This window comes from Gymnoscopelus braueri, assembly GCF_963280865.1.
Source record: "Gymnoscopelus braueri genome assembly, chromosome: 15".
Taxonomy (NCBI): domain Eukaryota; kingdom Metazoa; phylum Chordata; class Actinopteri; order Myctophiformes; family Myctophidae; genus Gymnoscopelus; species Gymnoscopelus braueri.
Genome location: NC_137620.1, coordinates 31,975,385 through 31,997,613, shown reverse-complemented (window position 1 = coordinate 31,997,613; position 22,229 = coordinate 31,975,385). Strand labels below are relative to the sequence as shown.

At 42.9% G+C, this 22,229-nt stretch overlaps 1 protein-coding gene across 2 annotated transcripts in view; it reads right to left on the bottom strand.

Moving 5' to 3' along the window:
* Positions 1 to 22,229, bottom strand: part of mpdz (multiple PDZ domain crumbs cell polarity complex component) — a 94,483-nt gene that overhangs the window by 64,716 nt on the left and 7,538 nt on the right. For both annotated transcript variants that reach the window (XM_080452131.1, XM_080452132.1), the window contains exons 4-16: positions 19,295 to 19,456; positions 18,498 to 18,637; positions 16,315 to 16,528; positions 13,587 to 13,709; positions 12,697 to 12,897; positions 9,211 to 9,316; positions 8,727 to 8,815; positions 7,595 to 7,823; positions 5,553 to 5,630; positions 4,387 to 4,466; positions 3,575 to 3,721; positions 2,451 to 2,621; positions 57 to 254 (exon numbers count right to left, since the gene is read on the bottom strand). In XM_080452131.1, the coding sequence (XP_080308257.1) occupies positions 57 to 254; positions 2,451 to 2,621; positions 3,575 to 3,721; positions 4,387 to 4,466; positions 5,553 to 5,630; positions 7,595 to 7,823; positions 8,727 to 8,815; positions 9,211 to 9,316; positions 12,697 to 12,897; positions 13,587 to 13,709; positions 16,315 to 16,528; positions 18,498 to 18,637; positions 19,295 to 19,456 (1,938 nt within the window). The remainder of the gene's footprint in view (positions 1 to 56; positions 255 to 2,450; positions 2,622 to 3,574; positions 3,722 to 4,386; positions 4,467 to 5,552; positions 5,631 to 7,594; positions 7,824 to 8,726; positions 8,816 to 9,210; positions 9,317 to 12,696; positions 12,898 to 13,586; positions 13,710 to 16,314; positions 16,529 to 18,497; positions 18,638 to 19,294; positions 19,457 to 22,229) is intronic.

Here is a 22,229-nt window from a genome sequence, read left to right as displayed (position 1 = left end):
CCTGAAAAGTAACAGTTTTGGACAGTAACAAGGCAGTCCCAGTCAGAATCCCCCACCTGATAATCCAGAATGCTGAATCCCAGTCCTCCCTCTCCCTTCTCCAGCTCGATGTTCTGCACCTCACGCTCCCACATGGCCAGTGGAGCTCCCAGCACCTCCTCGGCGCTCACATTATCCCGTTCCGACAGCTCCGCCACTTGCACCTCTGTGTCTCCGGGAGCCGAGAACCCGCCGGCGCCGAGGTCTATTTGGTCCTGCAAGAATCAAATCCCCCCCAAGATCTCAGTGTGCTGCGCGTACAGAATGGCTCTCATTTTTACTCCCAACCCATAGGCCTGCTGCTGCTGCTACCCCTTCTGGTTCCATTTCATAAGTTTCTGTCAGGAGATGAAAGGGATCTTTGGGATTGGTAGGGGCCTGGGTAATGTTATCACAGCCAAAGCTGTACAGATGAAACCCCCCCCCCCCCCCCCCAAAGGGAAGCTTCCTTTTGATGTCTCCACGTTGTCGGCCATTGCTGTCGAGGTATTATGTTGATACTGCGCCGTGGGCCGCCCCATGCTTATCCCACAATCTTAATCCATTGTCATTGGCAATCTAGAGAACCAGTGGAGCAGTGGACAGCTATGGCGGCTTGGTTAATGAGAGTTCATGGGTTTGTGAGGATGAGCCCTGAAAAATCTTTTTTTCACCAATCTCTAGTTCAGTGGTTCTCTAAGTGGGCTCCGGGGACCCCCAGGGGTCCTTGAAGGGGTTCCAAAATCATCTAATATAGCATCACAGTCACTTTAGCGTAACCACTTTAACCCTGTATATCGGCTATTTGAAAATAGCAGATCTACAAGATCACGATGCGTCGCTACACACATTGTGATCTTTTAGATCCTCTATTGTCAAAGAAATAATGAAAAAAAGTATAATATGCTTCATATCATCGCTTTTATTCTATGGTCCATTAGCATGCAGAGCTATGCATTCAGTATGTATGCCAGGAGTGCCATTGCTCAGCAGTATTGCAGCAGATAGGGAAGTCCCTCTCCTCCAAATGCACTAATAATGCATCATAAAATACATGATGAAAAATAAAAACGTTTTCCCACCCCCTTTATATGAACTAGAGCAGTGGTTCTCCAACTTTTTCATGTCAAGGACCCCGAAATTGCTATGTATTTGGCCGCAGACCCCCATCTTAAAAGATACATATGTATGTTTTTGAAACATTGTAACAACACACATCTTTTATGGTGGGGCCCTGGTACAAAATCTTTTAACCCATTAAGACCTGTGTCATTTTTTGATTTGAGCTAAAAAAGCATTATTTTACACTTTGGCTATTTAAAAATAGCAGATATACAAGCTCATAGCGCGGCACAGAGTGCCGCGCTACGAGCTTGTAGATCTGCTATTTTTGAAAAATCATGAAAATGTGTGCAAATCTTTGAATATATATTGTTTTAAAGTGAACATTTTTAACTAAAATATTTGCTTCTGGGGGTCCCTGGAACAAAATATTTTGAGATGGGGGTCGGCGGCCAAATACATATCACTGTGGGGGTCCTTGACATGAAAAAGTTTGAGCACCACTGATATAGCAACATACGTTTTTTCAGAATACTGTTGGGATTTAGAAGACATTCGTAGAATCGGCCTCTTAATGGGTTAAGATGGGGGTCTGCGGCCAAATACATATCAGTTTCGGGGGTCCTTGACATGAAAAAGTTGGAGAACCCCTGCTCTAGTTGATATAAAGAGGTGGGGAAACGTTTGTATTTTCATCCTATGTATTTCATGATGCAGTATTATATTGCATGTGGAGGAGAGGGACTTCCCTATCTGCTGCAATGTTGCTGAGCAATGGCACTCCTGGCATACATACTGAATGCATAGCTCTGCATGCTAATGGACCATAGAATGAAAGTGATGATATCAGCACTGCAATCCACTATTTTGGTTCCCATATGAGGCTATTATTTTTGAATGCTCACTCATGCACCGAAAATGAGACGTTATAAGATTTCTAAAACGTCTAGACAAACGTGTTTCCATAACTTCATTAGTTATTATAATGTAATTTATTGATATACTGTATGTTCTGTTATTCGTGTCTGTCAGCGCATACACTATTACACCAGGGGTTCCCAAACCTTTCAGCTTGAGACCCAAAAGAGAAATTGATTGTCTCCCCGGCAACCAAACAAAACAAAAAAATACATTATAACCACAAGTCCTACTTCAGATATAGTGAAAATAGCAGATCTACAAGCTCACAATGTGTCGCATAGTGCCATGTTGTGGGCTGTGAGCTTGTAGATATGCTATTTTTTTAATAGCCAACATATAAATGGATAAAGTGGTTAAAATGATTGTGATGTTATATTAACTATTTTAGCTGGGGACCCCCCAAGGACCCCCCCAAGTACCCCACTTTGAGAACTCATGCACTACCGTACCTTTACTTCAGACGTTAAGGGAAAATCCACGGCTCCTGGTTGGTCAGCATCCATGTCAGTCTGCTGAAGAGGGGCGGGCCTACAACATGCCATGTGCACCCACAGAGGAAGCTCCTTCAAGATGCTGACCACTTCCTTATGGGACTCGCCAATCAGGGAGATGCCATTCACCTGGGGATGGGAGATATATGGGTTGCGGAAAGGAAAATGATCTGCGTGCTGACTTAAAAAGGAAAAAAAAGTCTGGTATATAAGGTAGGTCTAATCTTCTTAACTTTGATGAGAGACAGGAAGAAATAAAATAAATATAACACCCACTTTACAGCAGATTTGAATTACCTGTGTCTCGTTACGGTAAAATAATTATGATACATTTGCCCGTGTGCAACAGCGAGTTTTCTATTGCCCAAGGTGGTCTAATGACTTGTAAACGGCACGTTGAGGTGAGTAAAATGCAAGCCGTGTCGAGCAAGCAGTATTATTTAACAATATTATAGTTATGAAGTTCAACTTAACCACTTACTTAAAGGGGTAGTTCACCCCCCAAATAACTTTTTTTCTATTGATTACTCACCCCATGGAGCCTTGAATTCATGGATATTTATTTTTTTTGTCGCATTCCTTCCTTTATTATTTGATTATAATAAATTTAGCCCCATTGATTCCGGTAGGAGACACAAATGCATTTGTGTCTCCTACCGGAATCAATGGGGACACATTTATTATAATCAAATTATTGGCTTAGGAATGTGACAAAAACCAAAAAATATCTATGAATTCAAGGCTCCAGATGGTCAGTAATCAATAGAAAAAAAGTGATTTTGGGGGTGAACTACCCCTTTAAGCCCTATTTATTATGGTTGTAGCTGTTCTCTATCCATCCATCCATCCATCCATCCACCCATCCATCTATCTATCGATAAATTAGCTTGTTGATCTACCAATGTTATAATAACGATAATGGAACAGAATGACGTATGTTTTGCCACTTGGGTCCCTGGCCGTGCAGCAACATAACCCTCCCCCCGCTTGACACACATAACCCCCCCCACACAGCCTGTAAATATTAATGACCTGTCTGAAATATTCAGGTCATGGTTTTAAATTATTTTTAGGACCTCTACCTCCAGCAGTTCGTCTCCACTGAACAGTTTTCCGCAGCGACCCACCGGTCCCTCTGGCAGGACGGAGCGGATGTAATGGTGGCCGCTGCTGGCCTCCAGACTGATGCCCAGGCCGCTGTTCTCGCTGAATTTCTCCACCTGAGCCACCTAAACATGGTGATGGAAGAAAGCACCACGATGAATGTAGAAATACTCTTTTAACGAGTAAAAGTCTGGTATTCAACAGTTTACTTGATTAAAAGTACAAAAGTATAGGCATCAAAATAACATTTGTGAAATGTTTTTCCAAATAGCCGATCTAGAAGCTCACGACGCGATGCGATGCGGCGTGAGTTTTGTAGATCGGCTATTTTTGAATAGCCAAAGTATAAAATAGGGCTTAAGTGGTTAATGTAGGTTTTGTATGAATAATCTAATTCAAACCGCAGCGTGTCGTGATGCAACGCATTGTGTGCTTGTAGATCTGCTATTCCTATCGTACAACCAGGCTCAGGCTCATGTGGTTAGCCTATGAAGCATCACTGTCATTATTATTATTATAACCACAAAGCTTGTAATGCATTCCAGAGCCTTTACTAGGGATTATTTTTGTCATTGGAGAGTAGCTTTTGTGCCATGGTTCCATTGGTGTGGCGTGTACTTGGCCGTCACGCCACACTCTCCCGAGTGTTAAACAAACACTCGGGAGAGTGTTAAAAAGGACCCATAAGGGTGCACTAAGTACTGGTGGTGAGGGAGTCTAAAAGTACAATTTCCGACTGTGCGTGTGAAAGAGAAGCTGGGCTTTTGATCAACAAAAACAAAACACTTACTACGACTTCATTGCTGGGCCCCAGAATCCCCATCCACTTGTTCATTAGCTCCTGCTCTTCAAACGCCGTTAGCTTGATCCCTTGAAAAACATGATATATGGCACCGGCTTAAAAGCAACGAAAACAACAACAGCGGGGACCAGTATATGCAGATCTATGCAAAGCAATTCACGCCAGGCAGTGCAACTTAACTACCCTCTAACTCTAGGCAAAGTGCTTAAGATAGAGTGAGGAGGCGAGCCTCGCATCAAAGAAAATGTCATCTGCCATCTCGACGCTGTCGAGCAGAAACCTCGTATCTCCATGTTTCAACTTTGTATGTTTGTTTTTTTTGTAAATGAATGCCCTATACTTATATTCATACTACAGGGTCACACAAAAGTAGCAAAAATTGCCGATCTACAAGCTCACCAGCTCACTGTGAGCTTGTAGATCGTTAGCGTTGCTATTTTAAAATGTATTTTTTAAAACCCATTAAAACCTGGAAACATCTGTGTCATTTTAGATTTATTTGGCTATTCAAAAATAGCAGATATACAAGCTCATAGTGCGTCACTTTGAGCTGCTCTATGAACTTGTAGATATGCTATCTTTGGGAAAATCGTGAACATTTGGGCAAATAATTGAATACATATTTTTAAAGCAAACATTTTTAACTCAAATATTTGCTGCTGGTGGTACCTGGAATAAAATATTTTGAGATGGGGGTCCGCAGCCAAAAATACATATACTTTTGGGGGTCCTTGACATGAAAAGGTTTTGAGCACCACTGATATAGCAACATATGTTTTTCAGAAAACTGTTAGGATTTAGAAGACATTTTTAGAATCGGGTCTCAGGTCTTAATGGGTTAAGTATTAAGTGTGTCTGTGGGTTTTATAAATCTTGAACTAATGAAAAGTATCAACAAGAGCTTGTGACTAAATAATAACTACTAGTAAAAAGTAAGTAAGAAAGGTATGTTTTGAACATACAAGGTTTCCACCCGACACTGTGCCTATTCTGCAATCACGGTGCTATCTAGGAAACCATGGCCAGCGCCGGTCTCAGTACTTCATATAATTAGAGGGGGCTCAGTGTGCTGCCGTAATAGCCTGCATCCTGGCGGACCGGTCTCCATTATGTCATCATGTCAGTGTGCTCAGTAAGGGATGTCAGCCTCCTACCGTTTCTGTCCTCCGTTAGCTGATCCTCGGCTGGAGGGACATCGGATATGTCGCTCTGGGACTGGAGTGGCTTCTCATCTGTGTGAGCAGTGGATGAAACCGCCGTTAAGGATGGCATGGCAGAATAAAAACAAGATACAAATGCGTGCTGACCACGGAATGTACAATATGGAAACAACTATCTGCAGTGGTGGACAAAGCATAATACTCGAAGTAAATATTAAAGTAATTAAGTATTAAAAAATTACAAATCACGAAGTACATTTTCCGAAAATGTTCAGAAATGTTCAGAAATGTTCTAAAATAGAAGTGAGCTTGTATTAGGGGTTAAAGGACAACTTTGTTTTTTTTTTACAACCAAGGTTTATGTTTTAGCTTGTAATTAAAGTAAATACAAGATGAGGGTTAATTTATTTTTCATACTGCTTTCTATAGTTTTAGCAATTTTCACGATAATTACAAGCTAAAACATAAACCTTGGTTGTAAAAAAACAAAGTTGTCCTTTAAGGTTAATCCATGATATATTTTTGTACGTTTCCTCCCGAGAGTCCCTTCCTACAAATGCAGTGGAGTCAAAGGTACCATATTTCAAATCCTATTTAAAATCTAGCGGAGATCAGCTTGCAAAAAACGAAAACAAATACTGCAAAAAAAAAGTATCATACAGTACTCAAGTAAATGTACATACTGTTCACCAATGTGCACCACGCAGTAAAATCCTCAGCGTTTAACATTAACGAACCCAAAGACCCGCCATTACAGCGTACCCATGGGCATGCACACGCATGTATTGAGCAGTATATCCATCATAGCTAACCAGTACATACATGTAATCGTTTTGGCTGAGCTCTGAACTGTGAGCTTGCTCCTGTCCTGACTACCAATGCTCCAGAGTGTGTTATGAGAGTTTCCCTGCAGCGCTGCTTGCTGCATTATGTGTTGATGTTTACTACGGACTCAATTACAGACCTCATCTAGTTCAAGGTCTCCCCGTCAGGGCGGAGGAGGGCTCTGGTTTCTATCTATAGAGCTGCGGTTGTGGTTTTTTTGGGGGGTGGAAGCGTAAGTAAAAGGTTCCTGCCCACATGTGAAGGATTGAAGTCGTGGTGTTAACTAATGGTGAAGCGGATATGGAAGCCCCATGACAGCGGCGAGTTCAATATTGTCCCATGTCGTGTGGAAACCTCATATCTACAAGGTTTCTGCCCGACAGCGACGATATTATGTTGTGTTTCATGTCAATTCAGAAATGTGATTTGCAAGCAATTCTGGATGTGAGTTGAGGAAATGAACCCTAGTGTCCCTATTCTGGGGGGCGAACATCCTGCAAAAACAGCAGATCAACAAGCTCACCGTTTTGGTGTAGAGGGGAAAGAAGAAGCGGGCCTAATATAAAGCCCGGGGCAACTCCGGTCAATGAAATATATAGGGTTTAAGTGGTTAATAAAGTCTTCATGCAGTAAGGCAGTCTTCCCTATACATTGATGGGAGTTATCCAAGTTATCTCTGCAATGGATCTCAGGGCCTTTGCAAGTGGCTCTGGATAAGAGCCTCTCCTAAATGCTTAAACTGTGTAAAGTGTAGATTGAATTTAGAGGTCAAACCAAAATTCCTGCATCAGGTAATAGTACTCTTGACAGATCTGTGATTAAACAAGGACAGTGGCCTACATTCTGGGCCTCGTCCTCACTACCTTGAGCAGTCTCCTCTCTGTCCGCAGTGTAAACTACCAGCTACAACTAAGAGAAAGTAAGCAGTGCCTCACACCCAAATACTGTTAACAAAAGACCAGGCAGGCGGCTGCTGTCTCTCTCTCTTAAATTAGTGTAATTAGTTGCAGCTGTTTATGCCACATACATACATACATACATACATACATACATACATACATACATACATACATACATACATACATACATACATACATACATACATACATACATACATACATACATACATACATACACACACACAAAGTCAGATGTAGAAGCGGCTATCACTGCTTAATAAAAACGAATGAGAAGCGCAAAACTATAATGACCTTGGCTGTCCGTCCTCTCTAATTCCCTGAGGACGACGGCGGTGGTGTTGGGGGTGGTGGTGGCGGTGGTGTAGGCGGGGAGGGTGGCGGCGCCGGGGGCCACCGGCGGTGGGACCTCCTCCGGCTGGAAGCCCCGCCGAACCAGCTTGAGGTGGACCGTCTGCCCTGTGTGTCTCAGTACCTCTACCGCCTGCTGGTTGGTGTAGCCCTGGATGTTCACACCATCCACCTGCAGGGGGCAGCAAATTGTGTGCATATAGACCAATTATTTGTTTACCAACAACCCAGGGGTCCTTGAGGTTTTTTACATTTTAACAACACAAATCTTGTATGGGGGTCCCTGGTACAAAAATCTTTTCAGATGAGGGTCCGCGGCCAAATACATAAATTTGGGGGTCCTTGACATGAAAAGGTTGAGAACCAATGGCATAAGGATTAGACCGGGAGGAGGGGGCTAGAGCAGCCGCAGTCAACTACTGAATTGGCAGTCAACAAATACACATGATTAGCATAAGTGAAATTGGTTTGATCTCAATGGTAATTAACATTGAGAGGAATGCTAACAACAGCAACGGAGGAAGGGTGCACCGGGCGTGTGTATCCCCCAATCTCCTTTGGCAGCCACTTTGTTTATTTAAATAATTCTGGGGAGCATTAAGCCTCACGCATTTGAATAATTCAGACTTCGTTAACAGTCCATTAAGTGTTTTTTAAGTTCGTTCCTGCAGCGCATTACCGATGTAATTTCACTGCGTGAGGATTTGTAGAACACAGACATGGTAATCCCCTCGGTCAAATCAAGACTTTGTGAGAATTTTTGAAAACACAGCACAAATATAATAATATTTGGTTTGCGCTTTAAGTCAAACTCAAGACAGAAGACAAGTTAACTCGGGCAACAACACAAGAGAGTTTAACTTCCTTGCTGATGTGTTGCAGTAGTGAAGTTCAAGACTTTATCCCTAAGTGCCTAAGTGTATAACGATCTGACTCTTATATAATCCCCTCCCGTTGTCTAAATTAATACATTTAATCTCTAATATAAATGGGATAAAGCACACATTGAGCAATTTACCTCATGCCAGTAAATGAAGGGAAGTTTTAATTAAACGGAGTGAAGTGAAGTACTTACAGCGATGATCTGGTCTCCCACATGGATACGGCCATCCTGTTCAACAGCGCTGTCTTTAGTTATGCTCTTAACAAAAATGCCAGAGGGCTCTGAGAAGTGGAGAAAAAAAATAGAGGTATCCATTAACAGAGATATCGCTAACATCCATGGAAGAGAGAAGGAAATGTCACTACAGTGGTTGGCTTTCGTTAAATAATGACACTGGGCATCCTTGTGTTTGCCATTTGAAATTTTCCTCTTCAAATACATGAATCATATTTGATATGCCGCTGCAGAAAGAAATAATGCTAGGCCCACAATTTCTTACACAAAGGCTCATGAGTCATATGACAGCTATTGGAATGATTTTTGTACACAGAAACAGAGGTTATACTGAATAACTCAGTTATATAAGATAACGACACCGGTGCATAAACACAAGGCCGACGCTTACACCATTTTGCTAGATTGTAATTAAAACTCGCCGAAATCTACCGACTCTCACCTGAGTTTTTGTCTCCCACGTAGCCTGCAATGGTGATCCCCAGACCCTGGGCGTTCTTGGTGAGCTTCACTTCAAAGGCCTCTGTGTCTTCTTCCTCCTCGTAGCTCTGTAGAAACAGTGATACAGGAAAGGTGAGCCAACATGCAGGCCACTGCCAAGCCGCAGGGACATGTGACTAAAAGAACGGCGGCAAAAAGATAAGCCTGCAAGTAGGGATGGGATGATAATCACTTGTTCTTGTTTATCGCAATAAAAAAAACACAATAATCATATCGTAGACATTTTAATTTATTGTGAAATTGTCCTTCATCGTACACTGGACCTGAGTTGGCTATGTACTTCTTACATACACTAAATCTCTTCGCCAAAAAAAGCAGATCTACAGTACAACAGCGTGAGCTTGTAGATCTGCAACACAGTGGCTATTTTTGGCTAATGGTACCCCCAGAATATGGATGCTGGATTCAAGTGGTTAACAAAAGTGGCATTTTTTTGTTTTTTTCTACAAGCAATAATATTGTTATTATTTTGGCCACGATAATCGTGACATGACATTTTCATATCGTCCCATCCCCCTAAACAGGAAAGTTGAGCGAACATCAAGCCATTGCCAAGCAGCAGGAATGTGTGACTAAGAGAATGGTGGCACAAAGCGTGCGTTCCCTAAATCCTACAAATGGCCACCAGCGCTCAACCCCCGACTTTCTATTATCTTCAAACACTATGATTAATGTGCACGCTGACCATGTCAGACACGGACAGAATGCAGCTGACGTGCGCGAGGATGACAGGGTATAATATAACGCACGAGTCACTGAGATGCATTCGTATGTAAATGGAGCACAGATTTGACAACGGCCATGAAATTGTTGTTTGCAAGCATTTAGTGCTGTCAGCGCTCTCCAAAAGGCTGCCTAACAGCTGACGTAACCCACTATTCTAATTCTCCCAAACCACCCTCCTTCCTTTATTCTACACCTGAGAAAACAAGACAGGAAAGGAAATGGAAGACAAAACTTCATGTCCAATACAATTCAGACATAAGTATATACCTTATTATGTGACGTCCGTCTGTGTGCTATATGGAAATCACTGGAATAGGAAGGGAAGGGAAGTGCCATTTTAAATGACAACGTTTCAACCCAAACAGCATTTCATCAGAACTGACGAAGAGCCGTTTGGGTTGAAACTTTGTTATTTAAAAAAATGTTTTCTATTGAGAGCTGAGACACAGTGTGCAGACTTCCCTTCCTTCTCCAGCGTACGTATTGTTGTTGTTCAGCACCTGCACATTTTTATTGGGATGAGTGTGCTTCGCTTTGGACTCTATTATATGGAAATCAAATCATCATTGTCTTGCCAGACACTGTATGCAGAGAATCTGCTTATCTCAAAAGAAATTCACACTCAAAGTGTCTGAATGAGGCACCTTGTCTGATCAATAGATATCTCATAGGCCAACTGTATTATAGCTCAGTCAACATTGTAAAGTGCATGTGCGGCAACATAATGTCTGAAGGTCCAATCCGGAACCATTTTAAACATATCAATTAGGGTTATATTTCATATAATTTAAAGCCCCATATCAAGGGGTTTCCTGTTTACTAGTGTTGCCATTGCTTCCCAGGTGGGTCCTCTACCTATTCAGTTAGATGGATTAGCAATCCATCGTTTTAACCACTCGGCCACCTCGTCCTACAATATTAGCTCTACAAGCTCACCTCATGTAGTGATGCCCCACATTGTGAGCTTGTAGGTGGGCTATGTTTGCTATTTGTCATATGACTAAGTCTGGCTTAGTCTGGCTTAAGTAGTTAACCTCTGCTTGTGTCATCCACGAGGTCCTGTGATCTTTGTAAGAACATTATGGTAGTGTCTGACATGCAGCAGGACCAGACTCAAACCCATGGCATTTCACTTCTCCTTTCATATCCATGACTATGACTTTGTAAATGTGACTGGACATGTTTTGCATGAATTTCCCCCTTCTGTTATTTCATTATTTAACACAATGTTATTTTTTGGGGGGTTTGCTGTCATATTCCAAGTATTTTAGCTGTCAGATGAAATACGTGCACCTTCCAAAAGTCAACAGCCATAAATTGTTTTATTATTTTAGCATTGTGTTTTAATTGGATTAATGGGACCCTGATTTTGTGAAACATTTGTAAAGTTAAGTTAAGCTTATAATAAGCGACTTTGGGCTTGTTGCGAACGCGGGAGGAGGCGCGGCGCCGCGCCTCCGACCAAGTGGAGCTTACTATGTAACCCTGCTTGGGTTGTGTCTCTGTGTCTCTGTGTCTCCGTGTGCACTGCCTGTGTGCACTGCCTGTGTGCAGCTCCTCTGAGATAAGTAAATGTCCAATTTAGACGTACCATACATCAAATGAAAGGTCTTTGAAAACTGAACACACCTGTCAAGGTTGCGTTTAAGCCCGCCCCTTCCCCCGGAAGCCACGCCCCGGAGAAGGCTCCTAAAACCTCCCCATTGAAACCCCATGTTAAATGAAAAGTGCCCGAATCGCTCCCAAACTTTTTCTACCCCCCCTAAGTGGGGGTCTACGAACAAATACATCGGGCTCGGATTTTGGCTCCGCCCCCCGGAAGTGGGTGAAACAGGCACTTCAAACACTTTGTTGAATTGTTCAAAAACATTCCAAGTTTTTTTTTTGTGAATTTGTATTTTTCTAAGATGCTCCTTTTAACGCAGATTTTTAAAAAAAAAATAAAAAAATTTATTGGTTACTTTTTTTAAAAAAAAATGTTCATTCTTTTTTTTCTTTTTTTGCGTTCGCTTACCGCGTTCGCGCGTCTTACTTGTTTTTAAAGTGTAGTTGCTTAGTTGGGGCTTGCTTCCTAATGTTTTTTCAGTGGTTCTCACATGTTTTCATTGTTGTCAAGGACCACCAGATTAATATGTATTTTGTCTGCGGACCCCCATCTGAAAATATTCTGTGCCAGGGACCCCCATACAAGATTTGTGTTGTTAAAATGTTTACTCCCCCCCCCCCAATATTTATTTGAAAATAGCAGATCTACAAGCTCACAAAGTGTCGGGATGTGACACGTTGTGAGCTTGTAGATCTGCTATTTTCAAATAGCTGATGTAAAGTGGTAACACTTAGCCTAAAGTTGCTTCTTTTGGGCTTGTTTTCTTAGACCTGGACGCTTGTTTCTCTTGCAAAATCTGGCAACACACTGATTACCTGCATTACACCTGCAGCCTATTAGGCAGGAAGGCCGCCCTGGAGAAGTACCAAGAATAAGGTGAATGCAGAAAGAGAATGTGACGTCACACCATTGAAAGTAATAGCTGCAAACCTCACAATATGGTGCCACCTGTCCATTGAACTCAATATATATGGGAGGGAAGGGGAGGGGAGGGGAGGGGAGGGGAGGTTAGCCATGTTGTGAGGTCACTCGTTCTTGTTATCGAAGGCACATCTATGTGCTCACAACGAAACAATATATATGCCCAGTGCCCACCTGTTGCTCGTTGACAGTGGGCAGCACCGAGGATGAGACGACAGTGGCCGTGATGCCCTCGTCCACGGGACCCCTGGTGACGACCAGCTTCACCCTGTTACCACACTGTCTGAGGACCTGTGCCACCTGGTCACTGCCCATGCCGTACAGGTCCGTGTCGCCGATCCTCAGGATGTGGTCGCCGCTGTGCAGATGGCCATCCTGGAGCAGAACAAACCATGTTAGACATCAAATTTCTTTTTGGGGTCTTGAGCTATAACGTTTGGGAACCACTGCCCTAAAGCGAATCAAACCCCTTGTAATATTGTAACTTTGTCAGGGTAAGGTGTGCTCACTGAAGACACGAATAAACGATTAGGTTGCCTCACTCATTGTGCGTGCCGGTGTAGCACACAAAACTACAAACTAACAGCACGTCGCAGCACAGCACATTGTGAGCTTGTATATCTACTATTTTCAGTGCGCGACACAGCACGCAACCAAGTATAAATCGGGCATAAGTCTCACAGGGTAATACAAACGCTGCTCATACATACTACATTATGCGCGGGTGAATATTTCTTGCCTAGGGAGGGGCCTCTGGCGTATTCAAATCACAATGTATTCTTCATTGCGCCCTAAGCTATTTTAGCAATGCTGTTTTAAATATTCATCGCATTTAAAGCAAAGTTACCCTTGAGTGAAAAGCACTTAGCCAGCTTGTCACCAAATGCAGCACCATAAGGCCTGAATGAGCAATCAAATGTTTTGGTTGTCAATTGAGTTCAACATACTTTTCCTATGTATTTTTTTCCCTATTCAGTAATTTTTCTATTCCCTGTATAGGCAAGGCTGAACTCCGACCAAAACACTCCTCGTGAGACAGGAGATATATGCAGCCATCTAGGTACCTGATCAGCGATGCCTCCAGGGAGGATGGTCTTGACGATAACCCCAGTGGTCTTTCCACCCACGATGCCGAAGCCCAGCCCGGTGCCGTCGTTGACCAGTTCAATGGTCTCCACATGCTGCCACTGGGTTCACATGAAAGACAGACGCACAGACAAAGTAACACATCTAAATATTTTTTATGTTGCTTCAGGTGTAACACTAACACAAGTTCAACGGCTCACACTCAACATTGTAAAAGAATGGTATCATTTGTGTGGAAAGGATCATTTTGAGCTGGGATATAAAGTAGTTTGAGTCTCTTATCGATGGCTAGGAGGGGGACTCTTTCTTGGTACCAATAACTGTTCATAATGGGCAATTATAATACAATGTGACATGATGACAAAAAGTGACAAGCGTTCTACAATTATGCTTCCTCCAGCTGAGAGGCAGACAAAATTAAGGCTTTCTTATAATTTGCAGACCTTGGAAAGGCCTTTCGTGCTTTTATTTCTTCACAATAGGCTCTATGCACAGTGACCATATTGTAAAGAAATTGGGCCTCTTCCTTACTTCCTTCACAAGTGTTACCAATGGTCCTATTGAAGGCTCTGTTCCATTTAGTGTAGCTCAGCGGTTCTCAAACTTTTGAATCTCAAGGACCCCCATAACTCTGAGAGTATACTAGCCCCATTTGGAACCTCACTCTCCACGATAGCTCCGAGATGAGGTCCCGCTGCATGTACCGGCTCCCGGCAGAGGTAGAGTCCGTCTAAACGTAGTGAAGATCACCTTTTTCGCAACATCGTATCCAAAAAGTAAAGGTAGTCCCAGACACCTACTGATGTTTAAGATTTTCCTGGGAAGTAAAATGTTTAGGACGGGGTTGAAAAAAACTTCTAAATCGCTTATTTAGTCAGCCTGTGCCATGTTTTCCCATTCAACCCGGAAGAACTACAGACGGCAGGTGCCAGTACTGCTCCCGATTCGGCTGCAATGGGAACCCCAAACCAGCAAAGAACCACAAGGGTACCTGGGCTACACTTTGAGACCCACTGGTGTAGCAGAGTCTTTCCAGTGAGCCAACATGCACAATATCAGCACCCTGACTCTGTTTGACCAGAATGGAACAGAGCCTTCATTAGTATCATTGGTAACACCTGTGGAGGAAGTAGAAGAGGCCCAATTTATTTACAGTATTGGCTGCTGTGCCTAGAGCCTATTAGCCTACTCTGTACTCTGTTTCCAACTGGTGTAAAATACAGCCACTGAGTTTTGGAATTTAATTCAAGATTTTACTGATGAATGTGAAAGCCTTGCAAGGCCAGGCTCCTGGCTCCTTAACCCATTTTGGGCGGGAACCCGTATTTGTAACTATACCTTTCAGGACGGGAACCCCTGTTGCTATGTACAGTATATAGCAACATACATTTTTTGTAATTTTTGAATAAATATTTGAAGTTTTTTCAGAAAACTTAGGTCAGGATTTAGAAGGCGTTTTTAGAATCGGCCTCAGGTCTAAATGGGTTAAATATGCTGGTCCCGTATGAACCTGAGTGCAGTCTGAGATCCTCAGATTGGGCTCTCTTGTTTGTTTTTAAAACTCGCCTCATTACTTTAACTGAGCCTTTTGCGGCCGGGAACGGCCTGCCTGCAGACCTAAAGGCTAGCAAAGTCATTCTTTTAAATCACTTCTGAAAACAGTTCAATGTCAAGGCCTTTTCATAGTGTTTGTCTGTTTGTTTTATCTTCTTAATCCCTCTCTTGTGTCCATGCTTATCACCTTTCATGCCTTTTCTTTATGCCTTCCACTTGTATTTTTGTTTATCTTTTTACTTTTACTATTTTAATCTCTTTGATGATAATGTTGCCGTTGTTTTTATCCAGTATTTGTAAAGCAATTTGTAACCTTGTTTCAAAAAGCGCTATACAAGTACGTTTAACCCATTTAGACCTGAGGCCGATTTTAAAAACGCCGTCTAAATCCCGACCTAAGTTTTCTGAAAAACTTCAAATATTTATAAAAAAAATTCCAAAAAATTTACGTTGCTATATACTGTACAGGAACCCCAAAAGGGGTTCCTGTCCTGAAAAGTATAGTTACAAATAGGGGTTCCTGTCCAAAATGGGTTAATATATTTGTAGTATAAGGTATAAATGTGGGAAGTCCTTTTTCGTCTCACTGCTCAGGTTTTAATAAGCCTATCTTATAGCGAGGAGCGATGGGAAGGCTTTGGCTGCATCTTCCGTGCAGTCAGCAGGTTTTTAGAAGAAAATATAACATTCTGCCCCGATAGCAGCAGTCATTCATCCGCTATCAGTGGAGGATGTGTTTGAATCTAACTGCAGGTCAGGGATGGATCTCTGCTGCACTGGTAAATCATCTGAGGCATGGGATCCTACATGCATGCATGCAAGCGTGTGCATTTTTCCTCACTGGAGCGTAACACCATAGAGATGCCACCCCGGGGAATTGCACCTGTGTGTATGTGCACAAACACATATGCCTCTGTGTGTTTAATGTGCCATATGTTATATCGAGCATGTGTGACCATTAGCATGGTCTCAGAAGGTGCAGAAGAATTGCTGTGCGTGCATGCTTCCATGCCTGTGTGTGTGTGTGTGTGTGTGGGGGGGTGTGTGTGTGTGTGTGTGTGTGTGCGTGCGTGCGTGCGTGCGTGTGTGTTTGTTCGTGTGTTTAGTCCCATTAAATTGCCAATTGCGAGAGAAGGTATGCATTCTTCTTACCGCACTGGAGTTTGCTGACAGGGTGCTGGCAGCAGAGGGCGTGCGTGATACCACAGGGGTGGCCAGTTGGGGTATGGGTCCCCTGGCTACAGTGAGGTCCACCCTCTCCGAAGCCTTCTGCAGGATGCTGATGGCCTGCTGATGGGTCACCGTCTGGTCCAGGGGCTGGCCGTTTATAGCCAAGATCTGGTCCGCTTCCTTCAGCTTCCCATCACTGTATAGAGAAGACAGCGTTTAGTGAATGGATGTTTGTATCAGAGCCAGACCTACATATCGGTTTGCCCGATATATCAGCCATTATTTCACTTTTTGCATCGGCAATTAAACATCCAAAGTGTCCCAATTGTTTAACACTTTCAACCTGCCGTCCCTTCTGAGCATGTCATTATAGGCAGGCACAAATGTCCCAGTTTTCAAAAATATTCAAACATATCGGCAATACATTCTAGTTAAATGTTCTGAAATAGAAACTTAAATAAAATCTAAGTTTTTCAAAATGTGAGTCAAAACATCGGTAACCAGTGGTCTAGGACTCGGGGTTGGCACCAGACCCAGAAATCTTGCATGGGTCGGGCTCTATTTTATATCAGGTTAGAGTCTTTTGAGGTTTTGGAGTAAATCTACCTTTGGGGTAACACAAATGCCATGCCATGCTTAATTCTGACCACAGTATCACTTGAAGATCTGCTTGAATCTACCCACGGGCCAAGTATGGAGCTGTGCATGGGTTCATAGGTTCAGGATTTGTAGTGCGCCCCCCCATCCAGTTATTACACTGGCCTAGGGCGCAGTCCGAAGAAAGTGAAAATAAGGAGAAAAAAGCTGTGCAGCATTAGTAATCATCTGAGGCATGGTTCAGTTCTGGTTGCAGTCAAAACACCACTCCAGGAAATACAAAGAATAAAATTCTCCGCAGTGCCCAGTGTGGAATTAATATTTCCCCCAGATTTTATTTGCAAGTGAAAGCGAAAATATGAAATATTTATTATCAAAATGAATATTAAATCAGAGGGAATCGATAACATATCACAATCTTGGTGAAACGAGCTTTCTAACATTTTGCAGAATAGTCATGCATTTTTAAAGAATATATTAACCATGTAGCTTTTAGACTGAAAGCACACATAATATTGATCCCGTTTTGCGTTTGGCACTCCCTCACAAAACATCTGGGACGGAAGTCAAACTAGTGTGTAGTGATAATTGTGATGCTTGGTGTGTTTTAGGATATCAAATACCCCTTGGCCTGAATGATATTGGAAAAAATGTCCTTGCACATAGTTTAGTTTTTTGCCGTCACATATTGCAAAAAGATGGAGTTACATAAATGTGCAGAACTTTGTTTTATTAAAAACAAATATTCAGAGTTTCCAATAGTTTCTCCAATGTTGTTCTTACGCCAAACCCCAAATAATTCCCCACACATTTCTGTGCAGTCTTGTCTCTGCTGACACTCTCTGCTGACACTGAGGAGCCCCAACTGGGACGACATAGCGCATGTGGGAAAGCACCCTACTCCTAAACGCTCAGCACCCCCGATGACAGACGCCGCACCCAGCCCGTAGGAGTTGCTAGTGCAAACATCCCCACCCAGCATCTCTCCCCTGAACACGGCCAATTGTGCTCGTCTGGGCGCTCGGCCAAGCTGGAGGCACCGTGGAGGATTCGAACCCATGGCCTCCGCACTGTCCGCAGTGCTGGACAGGAATACTACCCCTGCACCATGCACATGCAAGTGCTGAATGCTGATATGTGCAGATAAACCAACTTTCAGTTTGTAAATAATGTACAACCCTAGCAATGATTAGGGTGAAGACATTTCTTCAATACTTTGGTTGACTCTACACCTCTGTGACCACGTACTTTCAAGACCAGTTACCAAGAAGTCAGTAAATAATTGTATTTATCATATGGACAGTACTGTTTTTCTTTCTTACCTGATTAACCACTTCTAGCGTCCCTATTCAGGGCATGTCATAATTGGCGAACATTCGGCAAAAATAGCAGATCTACAAGTTAAAGCGTTGTGAACAAGTGAGCTTGTACAAGGATAGAACCCTGGGGACCCCCGTCAATGATGCATTTTACTAGTCTTTGTTTTTTAGTACAATACTAATATCTAATGGCACAATGTCGATGCTGAAACAATATATGATGCAGCTCTATTCTTGATGTTTCCTTACCAGTACGCCACACTTCCTGGCTGGATTTCCTGGATGAAGATTCCCAGCTCGCCGCGGTGCTCGCTCTTCAGTCCTACCACACTGAAGCCCAGACCACCTGACACCGGTTTTACGAGGTCCACATGTGTCACATAGCGTCCCTGCATCACCGGTTTACACACACACACATGCACACACACATGCACACATTCAGGCACGCGAGCGTGCGCGCACGCACGCACGCACGCACGCACGCACGCACGCACGCACGCACGCACGCACGCACGCACACACACACACACACACACACACACACACACACACACACACACACACACACACACACCACACCACACCACACCACACCACACCACACCACACCACACCACACCACACCACACCACACCACACCACACCACACCACACACACACACACACAGAGAGAGAGTTACTTAGCCGTTCATAGTCTTACTGGAGCATCAAAGCAATAGGCAACACATAGAAATATATTTGAAGTGCCTCAGGAGAGATGAGCAGATCAAGCAATATAGAAGTCTCAACTTTGAATGTCTTTGCATATTAGTTAACAAAACCTGATCAAGGTCACCAAGAGGGGTTTACAAATGAGATGTTGGATTTTTAAATATGAAACAGATCACAAATGCTTAAAAACACAGACGATAAATCTGGTGGGACTGCCTCGGCTCAGACTTATCAACTTGAAGGGCAAAAAAGTGTCATGTTCGTCACTGTTTCAACTGAACTCAAAGCAGCGTACAACCAGCTCAGTGTCTTCCTGTGTTTTACATGAGTCATACCTGTGCCATGGACTGAATAACATGCTCATATTCTTCAGCCGAAGGCTTGCCATTGATATGTGGGACAGTGGAGATTTCTGGGTAGGAGAGATGGCCGCCATTAGGCTTCACTGCAGCGACGGAGTCGCCAAGGTCACCTCCGAGTTGTGATGGGCTACCTCCCTAGAAACAGAATTAACGAGATGAATACATTTTGTGGTTTTGCCATCACATTTTGTCATCACATTGACAACATCTTTGAATGTTTAGCCATCGTTTGTAGAGATGTGTCGCAGTGTTTTGAGCCAGACATTTCTTATCAAGTTAATAATTACCATTATGTCAAAATGTGTCATTGCATATTGTTCTCCCACTGTTCAAAGCCGAATAAATCAGTGATTTGTTGGCAAAAAGCTCATGGACAGAGACAACTGGAGTTGTTGGAGACAACCAAAACAAACACATTGAAAGGTATTTAAACCAAAAGCACATATCTCTACTGCGAAAGCAATTACATACATTTCACTTAGATTTATTTTTCCGTATGAAAATTCAGGTCATCAACTGTCTCTTGCACCCCTGAAGAAATCTTTGTGACAGGTGCGCTGGTGGAGTAGACATGTATACTTTGAGGAATAATTTGATATCTCTATCGAGCAGTGAAGACGGGTGTCCTGGATTCCTCAAAGTATACACGTCTACTCCACCAACGCACTTGTCACAAAGATTTCTATTCAGGTGTGCAAGAGACTTTTGATATCTCTGTTGATATCTCAAGTGAAGACAGTGTGCGGGTGAGTATGAAAACTCAGAAGTGTGGGTGTCTAAAACGCAATGGGAGATAGTTTGTTATCTACCATACCAATGAATATGTAACCTTTCAGGAGATCAAGGCTCTTAGCTGATGTTCCAACAATGACTGCTCAAATTAAATGCAATATCTCTGTCCTGCTGGGAGGAAGAGGCATCACAGCCATCTGGAGGCCTTGAAATGCTCCAGTTTTAATTGCCGAAATGACTTTGCTTGTGTGACTAATGAATTACATGAATGAGACAACTGTGTAAAAGAGTGTTTTTGATTCCATTAACTAAAGGGCGTAACGTTTATGGTCCCCCTGAATTTGATTAAAAAGGACAGCCGTCATTTGATAAACACTCCCTCTGAAATATGGCAACCTCAAGCTGCCCTTTTGAATCTTGTATTTATATAACCTTTACTTAACCAGAAAGTCACATTGAGACTATAAAAACATATTTTATAAGTGAGACCTAGCCAGAATAGGGCCAAAAGATAAAAACAAGAAAAACAACAACAACAGAAGTACAGGTCCACAAACTAAAAAGATACAATGCAAAAAGAAAGAATTTACACAGCATTAAGTACTACAGGATTTGACTTGTGTGTTAACATAAAGCATATTTCCTGTACAACAATGAGCTTTGTTAGCCAGCGTCTGGCTAAGAGGATTAAAGTTCCAGTTTGGTTCTTTCACATTTAAGAAATTGTTTCTGCCCCACTTCACATGGTGGCAGTGGCCTCTTTCTCATTGGAGAGCAGGTCTGGTCACCATGGCAACATGGTGACCGGTCCTAACAAGTGGAGCCAGGAGCCAGGAGACTGTGTGTGTGTGTGTGTGTGTGTGTGTGTGTGTGTGTGTGTGTGTGTGTGTGTGTGTGTGTGTGTGTGTGTGTGTGTGTGTGTGTGCGTGTGCGTGTGCGTGTGCGCGCGCGTGCTAGTTTACTGTGCGTATCTGGCTCTTTTCACAACAAAAGCACACTGTATTTCCATCTAAATTGATTCTGTTGTTGGAATTGAAGAGCATTGCTGAAACACAGATATCTGTTTTAACATTATGAAATTTGTTTTATTTCAAGAGCTGTTCCGGGAAATTGGAATAGAGATTTGATGAGGATGTAGATTGATGAAAATATGCATTTGTTTATGCACGCACTCACGGCTGCACGGGCGCGCGCGCACACACACACACACACACACACACACACACACACACACACACACACACACACACACACACACACACACACACACACACACACACACACACACACACACACACACACACACACACACACACACACACACACACACACACACACACAGAGACACAAGGCCCTCACGATAGTTACAAAGTATGTTGGAATGTAACACATGTGAGGCAAGCTAAAGCACCAGCACACAAAAATGCCAGCAGGGCTTTAATAATCGGAATTCCACAAGGGATACAAAAAGCTTCAGCATCCTACCTCCCACTGCATAGCTTACATACTTTCCCCTCTGTGTCTCAAGCACTTACCCCGGCCCCTCCGCACATATCTGCCATGACCCAACAACCCTTCTCTCATGCTGAAACGTTCAAATTATCAAGGGGCCGAATCAGCCAGAGAAAAGTTCCTCGCTTTGGCCAACTCTCTCCACTTATATAACCCTTTAATATATCTGGACAGTATAGGAGTGAGAACACAATATAGGACATGAATTGAGGGAGTGGGGGGTTTATGGGTGATGGGGAAGGAATGGTTCCAGAATATGGACTAATAAATAAATGAGGCTGGGAAGTCACTCGAATGCGAAAGCAGTTTTATTTTATTTAAAAGTATCACTAAACAAATAAAGTGCTTTATTTTGTTAAGGGGACACTTTGCCGATTTTGAACCTAAATCCCACTGTTCTGTGTATTTCTCCCTAGAATGTGGAAAGGTCTGCATGATGACACCAAACACATCGTTTGACTTCATCATGTGGACATTTCAGCATTTTGTGGAGGCAAGCTCTCTTGTTTGCCACACCATATGATCTCCTCACCTCAGAACAAAGGGATTTAGGTTAAAATCTGCAAAGCATTCGTTTAAGCAATTGAATATCACTATTTTTGCATTCAACTGGCTTCCAAATCCCCTTTCCATGTCCTTACGGGAATCTATTCTCCCCAATATG